Source organism: Myxine glutinosa, chromosome 4 (assembly GCF_964187855.1).
Source record: "Myxine glutinosa chromosome 4, kmMyxGlut1.1, whole genome shotgun sequence".
Lineage (NCBI taxonomy): Eukaryota > Metazoa > Chordata > Myxini > Myxiniformes > Myxinidae > Myxine > Myxine glutinosa.
Window position 1 is genome coordinate 64,552,857 of NC_136264.1, and position 17,824 is coordinate 64,570,680.

The window sequence follows — 17,824 nt, forward strand, 5'->3', positions numbered from 1 at the left end:
GAGGATATTGAAAGTTATGAAAGTTAAATCGATAGATACCTTTTATTTCAACATGTGAAATGAGTACACATCCTGACTCACCGCCTTACGTTGGCGTGACAAATTTTTTGCCAACTTGGCATCGCTCAAACTTTGCAATTCACTCTTTTCCTCCGGAGATAGGGATGACAGGAAACGCTGCTTCTGTTCCTTGAACGTCGTAAAGTCCTGATGGGCTCGTTTCAAATATGGCTGTGAACATAAATGCATCCATGTTCATGTCATTCGCCTTTTAAAAAATTTTTATAAGTATAAACTAGAACGGCGCTCAGTATAATGGATGCCTCCACCAGGCTGAACAGTTTATGTTTTGTATCCCACTGATAGGCTGGATCTGGATTCGGACCTGAACCAAAATCTAATCGGCTTGTAAACGAAAAACTTTGGACATCTATATCTCCGAAACCGCTTCATGGAGAAAAACTGAAATGTGGCTCATTGTAAAGAACTCTGCATGGGGAATAAGTGTTGTTAAATATGACATCACCAGTACCTTCATTATGATGTCATAATTCGAGAAGTACAACGCTCAATCCGATCAGTTTGAAATTTATTGAGTGTGATCTATGCAACAATTATGTTGGAGAATGTAAATTTGACATCATAGGTCGTGTAGTCTGGCAGCCATATTGGATCAAAGGAAAAAAACCCCGCAAAAACAAACAAACAAACAAAAAAACAGAAGAGTTGGCTCGCATGAAGTCCTTCTAAAAACTGTGTGGGGTTAGTATTCTATGAATACCATCTACTTCATATTCTTAAGTCTTATTATTATTAAGTCTTTCCGTGCCTTGTCAACATCCTCATCACATGCCATGCGTTATGTGCCGTCCGTGTTCCACGCATCTCTCCCCTGCCTTGTTTTGCCTTTCCCCTCCACTCTGCCTCGCTCCTCCTCCCCGCAGCTCATCCCTTCATCTCACCCTCCCTGCTCCGTCGCGCCTCACCCCTTTGTCTCAGCTCCCCTTTCCCCACCCTATCGCACCTCCCTCATCCCCCACTCTGTCATACCCTCCCCCCGCTTTTATGTCAAGCTTCCCTACTGTTCTCCATCGCTCCTTTCCCCCAAAACCCCCACTTTGTCGTGCCAACACCATGCCACGCACAGCGTCTCTCGCCATACCTCACGCCACAAATTCAATTCATCCAGCAATCTTGCACCTGTGTGATGACTATAAAAGCAAACAAAAACAATAACGGGCCTCAGTAGAGAGCATATCTCCACCAGGATGAACAGTTTATGTTTTGTATCCCACTCATAGGCCGGATCTGGATTCGGACCTGAACCAAAATCTAATCAGCTTGTTCTCGTTGCCTAACCAACTCATCCACCCAGTTTTGTCACAAGTCATCCACAACTTTTTGAGATATCGTGCTATATATTTGAGGTTTTGCCACCATCTCTCAATGGTGAAGATTCGCTTAAAGAAATTAAAAATTATCGTATCCGGATCCGAATTTGGATTTTCATCAAAATCGAATAACGAACATAACGACATAACGACAAAATCGACATAACGGTCTTTCTTTTCTTTTCTCACACCCAACCTATCCATCAAATTTTGTCCGAACCCATCCAAAACATTGAGATATCCTGTAGTCTAGTTGCCGCCCTTATATGTCCTTTATGAGACCCTGCAATGTTAACTACTGCAAACTTTTTTCACGGAAATGTGTTCTATATAGTTAGATGAGTCAAATTAGCTTGGTTGCTACTTGTGCAACGTTCAGCATTTCTCAGAATTCAAGATGGCGGCCGCCACTATCTTGGATGTTGGCCAATTTTCAACTTTTGATCTCGATGACCTAGAGGGTCGTGTAATACCTCTTTCTAGGGGTTTCAGAGTACGGGGAGTCCATTTCTGGAGTTATTTTTTGGATACGGGGTCAATGTCAAGGTCAAAATGAAGATCAAAGGTCAAACTAAGAAACTTTAATGTATTGTTATTGTTCATAAGACATGACGACGGAACCAGAGACATGTGACGCACAGTACCATGACCTCTATAGAGACATTGAGCACAGTATTACCAGTCATCAGCGGTCACAATCCTCTACTACTCTTAATCATCATCATCATTTACACGATAGGTTCTCAAAGTGGTCCCTACCGCCCCCCAGTGGGCGCTGGGAACTTTCAGGGGGGCGCTCGAGAGTCCACGGGCGGTAGGGGGGTGCTGGCAATGATTTGGGGGGCACTGGCGATTTAGAGGAGCAGCGGCGATTTGGAGCGCTCATTGGGCTTCCTGCAGTCTGAACAGGTTACCTGGCGCCATTCGGCAAATTGGCCATCCAATCAACGACCACATTCTTTCCCCCTTCGCATGGTTTTTATGATCACATATTGCAGAGAATGAATGGGATGGCAACATAGAGAGTAACACAGTTTTAGGACTGGCAGAGAAGATAACCGAGAAGGAAGTTGAGGAAGTGATTAAAGCAATGAAGAGTAGAAAAGCGGGAGGGCCGATGGGAGTTGTGGGAGATATGTTGAAGGCAGCGGGAAATTGGGGTGTGAAGAGAATGATAGAGATCTGCAATCTGGTGGTGAAAGAAGGCCGCATTCCAGTGGATTGGGAACTGAGTACCCTCGTCCCTCTATACAAGGGGAAAGGTGACCCTCTGGACTGTGGCTCGTATCGAGCGATAAAGTTATTGGAGCATGGAATGAAGGTATTGGAAAGGGTGTTGGAGAGGAGGATAAGGAAGAAAGTGAAGATTGACGAAATGCAGTTTGGATTTATGCCAGGAAGAGGAACGACAGACGCACTTTTTATTGTGAGGCAGTTGCAGGAGAAGTACATGGAGAAGAGGAAGAAATTGTTTCTTGGGTTTGTTGATCTGGAGAAAGCATTCGATAGGGTCCCACGTGAAGTAGTGACATGGGCATTGAGGAAGTTAGGAGTGGAGGAATGGTTGATCAGAGTAGTGATGGCAATGTACAAAAGAGCGCGCACAGCTGTAAGGACGAAGGACGGGAACAGTGGTGAGTTTCAGGTGAAGGTGGGAGTGCATCAGGGGTCAGATATGGGTCATTTGACGGCAGATATGATATTGACGGCAAATTGACGGCAGATATGGGTCAAAAGGTGACGACCGATGATCATATTTCCCCGTCAGTGGACGGAACTGTTTTGGCAACATTGGAAAAAGGTTTAGGTATAGAGTAATGATCCCATATCATAGTTCAGTATCAGACATTGGTTTCAATTCAGTATCAGACTGATAAATGTGAATTTTGATATTATCATTTATGATATTTTATTATATATTATTATTAGAATTTTATTGATTAATATTGATAAATTGATTGAAATTGCATAATTGAATTGATTCTGATTTTGATCTGATTGATTTTGATCTGATTGATTCTGATCTGATTGATTTAATCTGATCTGATTTAATTTAAATTTAATTTAATCAAGTCAATTGATGGATGAATAAAAAGTGCGGTCTCAAGAAAGAAGCGTTGAGATATTTGTGAAACATCAATGTGAAGACAACCTTGGAAATTGAGCAAGGTCGTGAGTCTATAGTTATATCGTTATATTATATGTGGTTATTTTTGTTTGATCCCCCCTCAACAGGACTTACTGATCCACACTCATCTGCAACACCGATCAGTGAGATTGGGGTGTGGAAAAGCCACAGGACAGGGAGACTCTCTGGAAATCACCTGAAGTCATCGATTGAAAAGGTGGAGAGATACTTCGATCCGGTGGAGATCCTGGGAGACCACAGAGTGGAGCTTATAGGGATAAGCTAGAAAACAACGTATTCAACGCTACTCTGAATAAGGTGGAACAAACTTCAGAGATTTTTGCAGTACACACAGTTGATAGTGGGTATAGGTGTAGTCCGTTGTGTAGTCCTAGTAGTTATTTGGTACATTGAGTGAGTATAGAGTGTTACTCACACACAGAAAAGATGGGAAGTGGACTCTGCAAGAATAAACAAGGTCAATTAGACTTGAGTCAAAGAGGTACTTGTATCAACTCCATGTATCAGAAATATGGTGCAGAATCACTTAAAGATGTGGAATCCTGGCATGAATGGACTAAAGGACGAGAAAGGGAATTCCCACGGGATGGCACTTTTGACAGGAACATATTGGAAACACTCAGAGAAGAATTGAAAGCCAGGAGGAGACAGAAGGTCAAAGTAGACTGGCTGGCCTTCCATTATTGGGATGTTGAATCCAGGAAAAGGGCACAGCAAGGACGTATATTGGACCTAGAACTTAAAATAAAAACGATGAAGGATACATTGGAGGAGATAAATGCACAACTGCCCTCCAAAATAGGCATAAAAGTGACAGTTGTCCCATCTGATTCCCATTTGTCTCCCCAAAAAGGACGGTACAGAGAATTTTTTCGTGTTTCAGGAGATAACCAGAGGTTGCGGTGGCAACTCAGGGATCTGGAGATGCAGCCCAGCGAAACAAGTGAACAGGTGGACAGACCAGCCAATGACAGAAATCGATGTTTTAATTGTGGAAATATTGGACACTGGAAACGACGTTGTCCATATTCAAATAGGAAGACTAGTTCATAGGACGAACCAAGATCAAGGGTACCAGTGCTTACCGGTACCTCAGATAACGATTAGGCCTTCATTGCTGCAGATCCCAAATGACGACAGGCCTCAACAGATTAAATCATCAGACCAACATGAATAACTGTTGATGCTTCTTGTGTCTGAAAAATTTTCGGAGCAAGAATTGATTTTACTTTTTGCTTATTAGCAAATTAATAATTAATTGATCAAATGCCAAAATTGGATTTTTTTTGGAACATGAATTAAAAGATCCAGAATTAGAGTTCATTCTGGAAGCCTCATATTTGCCAATTATAAATGTCGTTTTAGGGAGTATTTTGGGCAAAACAATTTTTTTACAACAAAACAATTACCAAAGTGTGGAACATTGCTTTGCAAAATTTTTTGGAAACCAAGTGACAAGCATCACATGATCAGCAGGTGGGCATTTTGGACTATTATTTTGCATGCTGATAGGTCAGTGGTCGACTGACATGCTAAATGGATGTGTTGTCAAATTTGGATAAATTATTGTGGGACCAAAAAAGTGTAATTTCAATGTGACATTATAGGGGTTTTCTAAAAATAAACTTTTTGTCTATTTGTGTATTAGCGTTTCTAACATTAAAGGATACATTTTACGAAATTGAAATGAAATTGACACCCATCTTGATCTGTTAATGATGGTTCCAATGCAAACAAATATACATAATGCTTGGGTTTGTGTATGTTTGTGTGTCAATGTTGTGTTTTTGTTTTGTGTGTCAATCTTACAAGAATATCCAGAAAATTCGTAAAATAAAATAGGAATATAATTTGATTATGAACATTATCTCTTTTGTCAAGGGCGATGGAATATACAGATTTGATGTGCTAGGTTATGAGCAGCCATTAATTAATAGTAAAATTGTGAGTAATTTTGGGATTCCATTTTTGATAGAATTTATATGAGAATAACAGCTATTTATGGATAGGAGCTTCATAAAAAAATAAAAAAGATGAGTGGGTACAAAATTAGCCAAATTGGGAAGAGGTCTTACACTGACTTTCCAGAGTACCCTGCTCATGGATTTTTACATATATAAACTTGACCTTTATCAGCATATAAATTGTGCTGTATGTATGGATGTGTCTTAGGCATAGATGATATGGAACATAGTAAAAACAATCTTGCTGAATTCAACTATAGTGAGTTTTAAAAGGAAATGCATTGTGAATCTTAAAACCAAGGGGCAGACATGAACGCGCTGTTATGTTTTTTTACACTCAGAACACGATGTTACATGTACCTGCAACGTATTTTGTTAATCTGCCACACCTATATTGGCATACTGGTGTCAGTAGTATTCACTAGTTGCATGAAATGGATGAGCAACTTTTAAGGGAGCATACAACCACTTATTTGGATATTTTCTACAAAAGTAGGGGTTTCAATAAGTGGTAGCTGTACACATGGGATTTATCAAATTAAGTTATAGAGTTTAAACAAAGTTACTGGTAAACAGAAGGGAAATGGATAGTAAATAAATTCTTCAATGCTGGGTAAATTTAATGAGATATTACAAAGACTTATAAGAGCTACTGTTCTTCCTTATAGCAGTGGGAAAAGAGAGAACTAGATCCAACATAATGAATCTATAAATGAATGTGATAGGGATAATATCCTCAATTTGTGTTAATTATTTGATTGTGGGTAAAGGAATTATTTTATCGTAATGGATTGTTAGCAGCAGCCTGCAATGTCCTGAGAGTGTGCATCCATGTAATTAGAAATCCCAGATTTGTTTTTACAAACAACATTTTGGAAGAGGTCTTATGTGGACGAGCACTTACTTGGTAAAAAAAAGGTACTGCATGTTGGCAGCCACTTTTGCGGCCATTTAGGCCAAATAAATTGAGAGGAAATTGTAGTTAAATAAGTAATTTACACATGGCTATTTGTAAAAGGGAAGTTGTTGCGATGGGAAACATTTCTGAAGGTTTATTAAAGTGTTATAATATGACATGTGTCAAGGCAAACTATTGGATGGGAAAATTAGATCTGGTTCTAGAATGAATTTATTGACCCCTTGAAGTTAATTCTTCAAATCATTGTTGCACTGGCATTTTGAGTTCACATTGGAAATAGTTTGGTAGAGCTTTGTTAAAACCTATGGTTGTGGTATTTTGGAACGAATTCACAGATCATAGGAAGTTGATAAGAATAGAAACAAATATGGACCCCGGGAGATAGGGGCATCAGGATAAGGCACATAATCAGATTTATGTTACATATTAAGGGATTTTTCTTTAGTCACATTTTAAGAAGTTTGTTAGTTTGGTATATAATGTTGAATGTCATTGACATATAATTATGTTATAGGTATGAACATATACGAGGAGTAGCAGCTGAGATACTCCAATATTTGTTTATTGGATTACTGGTTATATTGGCAATAGTTTTAGTAGTGGCTTGCTTGAAAACCTTAGTGACGGTGGGTTTGAATAAGATAACAAACAACACTATGATAGTGCAAGCAGCCACAAAAGAGGAAATAAACAAAGCAACAAATGAGGAAATTAATGTGGAACCACAAGAGGAAGACTTCTATGGCGACATGAATACTGAGATTCAACGATTGAATCAAGTGATCTTGCAAATGAATACAGTAGAGTTAAAATAAGGGCATAACAAAATGTTGTGAACTATGTCCGTTTTACAAGATCGATGAACTCATATCACCACAAGTTACACTGTTAAAGAAAAACAAAAAGCGGGGAGGACTATGCTAATAATACATTATGCATAGTTTGCTGGTTGGAAATTAGATATTCCTGTTTGTGATTTCAATCATATATACTCATTATTAATGCATTTATTTTCTTTGAAGTTGTGTTACAATACCTGCATGAGTTTAATTTTTGATTTTGTTGTTATAAAGTTGTTATAAAAGAAGTTGTTATAAATATAGTGATTTCATGTTACAATGTACCCCATCTGATTCAATCTGTGTGGAGAGCAGATATAAATGTGGCTAAGTAAAGGAAAGACAAGACCACATCCCAAATGGAGTGATAACGACATCTGGGAAGAAGTTTGAGAAAGGAAAATTTGTGAAAATGAAGTTAATCCTGGCATACACCCTCTTTCTCAAAGAATGATGAAGAAATACTCCTTTGTAAGATGGATGTTTACCTTCACCAAGGGAAAATTATGTGACCATTTGTCTGGATCACACTGCAACATATGAAAAAGGGCGATCACTTACTTTTGTTCGAATACCTCGAACATTCATCACATCAGCAATTGCAGGACGACGACATTTTACCTGCAACGTCTACGGGATACGGTGACGTGTGTCATTACTTCACCAACTTCCAGGGAGCCAGCATGGAGCTGCAAGCGAACGGCTGCGCCTTTTCCTTCACAACAGCTGTGCACGATTCTGCTGCTCCTGGTATGGACCATGGACAATTGAGTACCATGGTCCCAACATCATCATTGCGGATGCATCCGGCATCCCTGCTCCACATCTTGCTGGCAAATCAACATCACATCAACACTTGCTCCATGCTCACGATGAGTGAGGAGGCAAGTCGACTACAACTGGATGGAGGCCTTGTTCAAATCTACTATGGCTCACAGCAAGAGTGGCAAGGATGCCGCATGGAGAGCAGGGTCAGTCTATGACTCTGCCCAGCTATCACAACAGCAGAAAATCCTATGCAAATAGTGTAGGTGTTATGAAGACATCAGAAGAAAAAATGTTTCATGCTGGAATTTCAAACACAAGTGATCCGCCCCTTTTTTCAAACAAAGAAAGTCAATATTTGATTAAAGGCAAACATCTTGCCAAATGTTGCAGATGCTTTATTATTTAATGATGAACTGAAATTATTGCGTTTTGGTAAAGGTGAAATGTTTTGTGATCTTTATGCAAATGAGTTGAATTGAATTATCAACATAGAAAGAGTCAATGAACAAGGAAATGTATTGTGATCAAAATTCTTCCAGAATGATGGTGTATGCCTTAGGAAATTGAATTACCAGATTAGTGGTTTGAATATTTAATGTGGTAATGTTTAGATTAATGGTTAATATAAACATAAAAGAGAAAAACCGGGGACTGTTGTGGAATAAATATTCTTATTGACAATATTGCTAGAATATATCTCAATGTGATCTTGTGTAAAGTGAAATATGTTTTACTTTACAAATGAGCCAAGAGCATGGGACTAGAGCAATAGAATTAAAGACAGCATGTGTGCAGTTCCAAATAGACTCTGTTCCATTTATGGAGTCAGAACAGAAGTGTGCTATTGATAGAAATAGCTTTTCTCATCTTTGACAAACCCAAATGCTGGGCAAATTCTCCCTCAAACAGGTCATAGGAATTGACCTCTTGAACAGAAATAATGTAGTGCTCTCAGTCTCTCAACATAGAAAGCTGGCCAAAGGAGCCAAATAAGGCTTTTGGATGAAGGAGTTTGTTCCTATATAACCAAGAGAAGAGTGGACTGGGGGAGTGGACTGGGAGAGTGACTGAAGAGGAGTGAACAACTGAAGACCAGTTGACCTGATCAACCAACTGGAGACTGGTCAACTACTGAACGAGGTTCAACAAAGACCTACAGAAGGAGCTACAGCTACGACCGGCAGAACAACGTCATTAATATCTAATTAGTACGTTTATTAATACAGCAAAACTCTCAAAAGTCAATAAAACACTGTTTTGTTAAACGAGTTTCTTGGAAGTTTGTGTAGTCATTTAGTAGAACAAAGAAATTAGTCAACAGTACTAAGTCCACTACTATTTGTAGCTGTGATGGAGGTGCTGGCTCGGAACGTAAAGGAGGGTTTACCGTGGGAGTTGTTGTATGCAGATGATCTGGTGTTGATTGCAGAAAGTATGGATGGACTGAAGGAGAAGATGAACAAGTGGAAGGAATGTATGGAGACGAAAGGTCTGAAGGTGAATATCGGAAAAACAAAGGTGATGGCAAGTGGTAAAGCATGTGGTGAGGTGGAAAGAACTGGGAAGTGGCCATGTGCTATGTGCAGGAAGGGTGTCAGAGTGAACTCAATTCAATGTACAATGTGCGCTGAGTGGGTTCATCAAAAATGTAGTGGTTTGAGAGTGTCATTAACCAGTGTGGCAGCTACATTCAATAGGTGTGCACAGAGGGAGCTGCAGATGGAGGAAATGTTGAGTTGGATCTTGGAGACGGCGTGAAGCTGGAAGGTGTGAAAGCATTTTGTTACCTAGGAGACATGCTGAATGGAGAAGGTGGATCAGACTCGGCAACGGTTGCTCGAGTGAGATGTGCAAGAAAGAAGTTTCGGGAACTGAGTGGCGTGCTGACAAGGAAGGGAGTGTCGTTGAAGCTGAAGGGAAAGGTGTATGCTGCATGTGTGAGAAGTGTTATGATTTATGGGAGCAAGACGTGGGTAATGAACGTAGAGCAGCAAAGAAGGCTGGAAAGGGTGGAAATGCGAATGGCTCGGTGGATGTGTGGAGTATCGTTGAGAGAGAGGAAGCCAAATGCTGAATTGCGAAAGATGATGGGAATAGAGCCTGTGATGGATGCTGTGAAGAGAAACAGTTTGAGATGGTTTGGTCAAGTGTTGAGGAAGGATGAAAGTGACTGGTTGAGAAGAGTGATGGAAATGAATGTGGAAGGACGTAGAGGACGGGGAAGACCGAGAAAGACTTGGCTAAAGATGGTGGAAGAAGAAATGCGGGCAAGGGGGTTAACAAGGGGAAATGCAGAAAATAGGGCAAAATGGAGAAGATTGTCATGGGGACCGCAAGGCTAACCCCCGCTCTTGCAGGGAAAATGGCCTTTAAAATGCCTGTTGTATATTCGCTGATGTTGTGTAGGTATTTTCTTATCCATACATGCTTACGCAACAAACATGATAGTGTATGACACCAGCGAAATACTATTAGCCACCAATGCGGCCAATAGTACAACACTATTTTTTGTCACGTGGTGCCATTTCAACCAATCGGCTTGCAAGTGTAGCGGTTCCCGCTGAATGAACACAACCGCCTTGCACCTGCCAGGACGCGGCCAGGGCGCGATCGCCATGCCGGGCTCGGCCGGACGGGCCCAGACGCACCTCTCCTGGGCATGCCCGGACTCGCTGTTCCCAGGCACGCCCAAACCTCCCGGGCACGCCCGGTCTCGTCTTTCCCGGGCATGCCCGCTCTCGCCTTTCCAGGGCTCGCCCAGCCTCGACTTGCCAGGCCGCGTCCAGGACGCCCGGGCATGTCCAGACTCGCCTTTCCAGGGCTCGCCCAGAGCGTCCGGGCATGCCCGCTCTCGCCTTTCCAGGGCTCGCCCAGAGCGCTCGGGCACGCCCAGCCTCGACTTGCCAGGCCACGTCCAGGACGCCCGGGCATGTCCAGACTCGCCTTTCCAGGACTCGCCCTTGACACCCGGGCATGCCCGGTCTCGGTTTTCCCGGGCAAACGCCCCGGCATAAATGTGTATATATATTGCTGCCCGATAAACGGGCTTGTCAGAATACCTGAGCTGTTTTGTTTCAATAAAGCAACTCGGACGAATTCCGTCTTTGGTCGCGTCAATTCTTTCGACTCGCGTTGGAGCGCAGCTCCTTCACAAGAATCTTTTTATGCGGGATATAATACACTCTATTCGTGCTGGACTATTCAACGTGCCTGGTTCAACTTTACAGCCTGGCCTTGCCAGCACAGACATTGGGCAAGGTATGAACAGTCAGTGTTAGCGCTGGTGTTAGTCTTTCGACATTTTGGCGTGTTGATTTCGTTATTCAAAAAAGCTTCACGTCCGGTCGGCTTCAAGATGTCGGCCTCAAAGAAAAAGTGTCGTCAGTATTCCGTTGAATACATCAAGTATGGATTCATTCCATCTCCGACGAATAAACAGTTACCGATGTGTTTGTTGTGTGGTATCACGCTGTCCAATGAAGCAATGAAACCATCTCGACTGAGCGAGCACCTGAGTAAAAAGCACAGTGATAAGGCTCACGCAGAGGTCAGCTATTTCCAATCGCTGAAAGAGAAATTTGAGAAGCGATCCACGGCAACGACGATGTTCAAAGCCAGCCAAAAGCTCGTGGATAAAGGACTGGAAGCGTCGTATAAGCTGTCGTTGCTCATCGCCAGATCTGGAAAACCGTATTCAATCGGCGAATAGTTGATCAAACCAGCTGTTGGGGAAGTGATAAAAACCGTTATGGGCCAGGATCCGAATCCAGTTCTCTAGTCGATTGTGCTCAGCAATGATTCCGTGGCCAGGCGGATTGATGAAATGTCATCAGATGTAGAAGATAAGCTGTGTAGTGAGCTGAGAAGCACACACTTCGCCATCCAGCTGGATGAGTCCACTTTGCATGACAGTGAAGCTCTGTTACTCTGCTACGTTCACTTCATCCGTGATCAGGAAATGGTGGAAGAAATGTTGTTTGCCCGCTCTCTCCAAACCGATACGAAAGGTTCTTCCATCTTCCAAACGTTGGAGAAGTACTTTACTGATAAGAACATACCGATGGAGAACATTCTCGCTTGCGCGATGGACGAGGCACCAGCAATGGCTGGCCACCAGCGTGGTATTATTGCGCTTCTGAAGAACCAGGTACCGTCTGTGTTCGCTATTCACTGTGTCGTGCACCGCCAGCATCTTGTAGCAAAAGCTCTCAGCACCAGACTTCATACATCACTCCAAACAGTAATCAAAGCAGTGAATAAAATCAAGGCGTCGTCTCTGCATGATCAGCTGTTTCGTCAGCTTTGCCAGGAGAACGATGAGGCATTCGAGCGGCTCCTGTTGCATACTGAAGTTTGATGGTTGTCCAAAGGCGCTTGTTTGACCCGTTTCCATGCCCTCTTCTCAACAGTGGTCGAGTTTCTGTTGGAAATTGATACGGAGCTATCGGAGAAAGTGAATGCGATTGAGCATGATGTGGCTTACCTCACGGACATATTCAGTATACTGAATACAACAACATGCATTTTAAAGGCCATTTTCCCTGCTAGAGCGGGGGTTAGTCTTGCGGTCCCCATGACAATCTTCTCCATTTTGCCCTATTTTCTGCATCTCTCCTTGTTAACCCCCTTGCCCGCATTTCTTCTTCCACCATCTTTAGCCAAGTCTTTCTCGGTCTTCCCCGTCTTCTACTTCCTTCTACATTCATTTCCATCACTCTTCTCAACCAGTCACTTTCATCCTTCCTCAACCATTGACCAAACCATCTCAACCTGTTCCTCTTCACAGCATCAATCACAGGCTCTATTCCCATCATCTTTCACAATTCATCATTTGTCTTCCTCTCTCTCAACGATACTCCGCACATCCGTCGAACCATTCGCATTTCCACCCTTTCCAACCTTCGTTGCTGCTCTACGTTCATTCCCCATATCATGTCTCGCTCCCATAAATCATAACACTTCTCACACATGCAGCATACACCTTTCCCTTCAGCTTCAACGACACTCCCCTCATCATCAGCACGCCACTCAATTCCCGAAACTTCTTCCATGCACATCTCACTCGAGCAACCGTTGCCGAGTCTGATCCACCTTCTCCATTCAGCATGTCTCCGAGGTAGCAAAATGTTTTCACACCTTCCAGCTTCACGCCATCTCCAAGATCCAACTCAACATTTCCTCCATCTGCAGCTCCCTCTGTGCACACCTTACATTTGAATATAGCTGCCACACTGGTTAAAGACCCTCTCAGACCACTACATTTTTGATGAACCCACTCAGCGCACATTGTACACTGAATGGAGTTCACTCCGACACCCTTCCTACACACAGCACAGGGCCACCTCCCAGTTCTTTCCACCTCACCACATGCTTTACCACTTGCCATCACCTTCGTCTTTCCGATATTCACCTTCAGACCTTTTGTCTCCATACATTCCTTCCACGTGTTCATCTTTTCCTTCAGTCCATCCATACTTTCCGCAATCAACACCAGATCATCTGCATACAACAACTCCCACGGTAAACCCTCCTTTACGTTCTGAGCCAGCACCTCCATCACAGCTACAAATAGTAATGGACTTAGTACCGACCCCTGATGCACTCCCACCTTCACCTCAAACTCACCACTGTTCCCGTCCTTCGTCCTTACAGCTGTGCGCGCTCTTTTGTACATTGCCATCACTACTCTGATCAACCATTCCTCCACTCCTAACTTCCTCAATGCCCATGTCAATACTTTGCGTGGAACCCGATCGAATGCTTTCTCCAGATCAACAAACCCAAGAAACAACTTCTTCCTCTTCTCCATGTACTTCTCCTGCAACTGCCTCACAATGAAAAGTGCGTCTGCCGTTCCTCTTCCTGGCATGAATCCAAACTGCATTTCGTCGATCTTCACTTTCTTCCTTATCCTCCTCTCCAACACCCTTTCCAATACCTTCATTCCATGCTCCAATAACTTTATCGCTCGGTACGAGCCACACTCCAGAGGGTCACCTTTCCCCTTGTATAGAGGGACAAGGGTACGCAGTTCCCAATCCACTGGAATGCGGCCTTCTTTCACCACCAGATTACAGATCTCTGTCATTCTCTTCACACCCAACTTCCTGCTGCCTTCAACATATCTCCCACAACTCCAGTCGGCCCTCCCGCTTTTCTACCCTTCATTGCTTTTATCGCTTCCTCAACTTCCTTCTCAGTTATCTTCTCTGCCAGTCCTAAAACTGGGTTACTCTCTATGTTGCCATCCCATTCATTCTCTGTATTCAACAGCATTTCCATATATCTTTTCCATCTTCCTTTAATTCCATCTGGTTCGACAACGATTTGTCCCACTTCATCCTTCAAGCAACTCACCCCCATCACATCACACCTCTCTTTCGCTATCTGCTTTGCAATCCTGAATACTGCTTTCTGACCCTCTTCCGAATCCAAGCGTTCTCCGAACATTTTCCTATATGCCTCCTGCGCCTTTGCTACCTCTTTCTTTGCAGCCTTCCTGGCTGCCTTATAACTTTCATGCTCTGCTGTTTCTGCTCCCATACCCTTCGCCTTCTGCCAACTCCTTGAACTTCTGCCTCTTCTCGTCAATCCTCTTTCCAACTTCATCATCCCACCACCATGTTTCCGAGTGCCTCGGTGGTCCTTTTGTCCATCCACATACCTCACCAACGGCTCCCAACAGACTAGCTTTCATTGACATCCAACCACTTTCAAGCTCAACCACATCATCCTCGACCCTACTCAGCCTCTCTTTTAATGCCTCCCTTACTGTCACCTCTTTCAACCTCCACACCTTCATTCTCGGTTGGTACTTCACCCGCCGAGCTCTCCTCGCACCTTTCACCCTTACGTCGCAGACAACCAAGTGGTGTTGTGAAACAGCCTCCTCCTCCGGGATCACCTTTGTGTCCCGGAGGTGCCCCCTATCTCGCCTACGCACCATCAGGTCGTCAACGGTTGTCGTCGACCCACCTGACGTGTATGTAACAAGCTTATTATCCTCTTTCTGGAACTGAGTATTACAAATCAACAAATCAGCTCCATCAGCAAACTCCAAAATCCTTTCACCTTCTCCATTTCTGACACCATATCCGTAACCCCCATGAACTCCGTCAAAACCATCCATACTCCTTCCCACATGTCCATTTAGGTCTCCTCCTACCACAACAACTTCCCCATCTTTCACTTTTTCCATCAGCTTCTCTATAGCACACCAGAACTTGTCCTTCTCTTCATCGCTTCGACCAACCTGCGGAGCATATCCCGAGATGACGTTCACCAAGAGCTTTCCAATCATCATTTTCACCATCATCAACCTATCACTCACTCTAGTCACACTCACCACACTGTCTACAAACTCCTCAGAAAACAGGACACCAACACCATTCACGCCCTCCAGGCACCCTTGCCACACAAACTTGTATTTCTGTCCCTGCCTACCCTTCACCATTCACACCACTTCCCTTCCATCTCGTCTCTTGCACACAACATATGTCCACTCTTCTTCTGACCAATACTTCCACCACTTCTCCTGATCTCCCTGTCATTGTCCCTACATTCCATGTCCCAAACCTCAGAAACCGATATCCACTTCGGGCTGTACCCTGCCCCCATTAGGGTGCATCAAACGCCCAACTATTTTTAAAAAGATGTTGGATTGATCTGTCCCAAATTTTATTTTGTTCCAATCATAAAATAAAGTTGCTATGCAAAATTTGGTAAGGTTTGGACATCATCTTCTGGGTCCACCTCACCATTTCATATTTTGAGTCGGTGGTATCAGAGTTGGAAATTTGACACGCAGCTGTTTTGAGGCCCATAAATAAAAATGAAAGGATTGACTGATTGCTACATATAATAACTCTTTGTAAAGGTATTATTGTGCTCTGTAGCAATATATCATCATCATAGGGATAGGGATATAATTCATTTATATACAAATAGTCAAAATAATGATTTTTTTCAAAATATGGATATAAAGCTAAATGAAGAGTATTTTTAAAATATAATATATAAATTAAAGAATATCCTGAATGTTGTAGTCATCTTGTCTTTACAGAGATCTTTTAACTAGACAAGATGATTAAAACAATTATTAGGCTATACTCTAATAAAATTGGATAATTGATTTATTTGTTGTACATAATTATGAAATGACATTATTGTTACTAATACTACCTTTTCTTTCAGATGGCTGGCAAAGTGACTTTGACAAAATGACAAAGTGACAAGTTTGACAAGTGACTGGCAAAATAATGTTCTCAGACTCTGTCACACCGAGCAATCTCTAAGACGTGATGATTATTTGGAATTTGTTGATCTGTGTACTGTATTCCTTGATGGTGAAGTAGCTGAACATCAAATAACCTTCAAGCGTCCTGGTGCACTGCATAAAGCCAGATGGATGGCGAAGCTCCTCTACTCAATCAAATTATGTCTCTTCGAAAAACAAATCGCTGATCTTCCAGCAGGTACAATTACCACAGAAAAACAAGTGCCAAAGATCAGAGAATTTGTCACGTTTGTCACTCTAGTATACAGCTCCTGGTGGATGACATGTACCTCTGTCACCGATGCCCCATGGAATGACCTGCAGCTCATCTCCAAACTGAAACAGTATGAAGCTGTCAATGCTGGAACCTCAAGAAGTGCCCTGAAAGCCTTCAAACGACATCTCTGGTACCTCACAGAAGAGATGGTTCCACTTGCCCTCTTCAGCTCAGTTGTTCCTCGTGACCATCGCCGTGCTCTGGCAGACAGACTTCTGGAGGTTCAGCCAGATTTTCCAGTAACCAACCCACAAGGACGGTTTGGTACTGGGTTTGGAAAGCCCAGATTTCCTGATGACTTGACTGAGAAGACCACTCTGGCTGATTTTGTTGGACCAGATTCATGGTACCTATTTCATCATCTGAAGCTTGACTGGGCATTTCTAGTTACCGATGTTCAAGAATGGACTAACTCTGCAGCCTACCAGACATCATGGACTAATGTTGAAGCCTTGAATGTGGTGAATGACTCTGCAGAAAGGGGAGTTAAGCTTAGCTCTGACTTCCTTTCAGCAGCCAGAAGTGAAGACCACTACCAAAATGTGCTACAAGTTGTTGAGCACAACCGCAAGGAGAAACCGAATCTTCGAAAGCGAGCAGCTCAAGACTAAACTGTCAGAAATATCCATGAAAACTACAGTATCTTTGTTTTGTTTCTATTTTCATGTTCATCCACAGTCAGATGTACTCGTATTAAGATGATAAATGCTAAGATTGTGTATATATGATTCTACTGTAATAAAAATTATATCATTCTGGTATCTATAATACATATGATTATACCAATAAAATCATGATTTTGACTATTTGTGTATAAGTGAATTATATCCCTATCTCTATGATGATTATATATTGCTACAGGGCACAATAATACCTTTCCAAAGAGCTATTGTATGTAGCAATCGGTCAATCCTTTCATTTTTATTTATGGACTTCAAAACAGCTGCGTGTCAAATTTCTGACTCTGATACTACCGACTCAAAATCTAATTTGCTGAGGTGGACCCAGAAGATGATATCAAAACCTCACCAAATTTTGCATAGGAACTTTATTTTATGACTGGAACAAAATAAAATTGGGGACAGATTGTTTTCTTGACATAGGGGCGTTTGATGCACCCTAGCCCCCATGTAGTTGTAATTGTCATGGTTCTCTTTTTGAGGCAATGTTTTTATGGCCGGATGCCCATCCTGACGCCAACCCTCTTAGTCGCCTCTTACGACACGCAGGGATACGGCGTAC

General features: G+C 42.5%; 1 protein-coding gene across 1 annotated transcript in view; it reads right to left on the bottom strand.

Moving 5' to 3' along the window:
* Positions 1 to 17,824, bottom strand: part of TFAM (transcription factor A, mitochondrial) — a 65,217-nt gene that overhangs the window by 8,031 nt on the left and 39,362 nt on the right. The window contains exon 4 of the mRNA XM_078775815.1: positions 82 to 231. Coding sequence (XP_078631941.1) covers positions 82 to 231 — 150 coding nt within the window. The remainder of the gene's footprint in view (positions 1 to 81; positions 232 to 17,824) is intronic.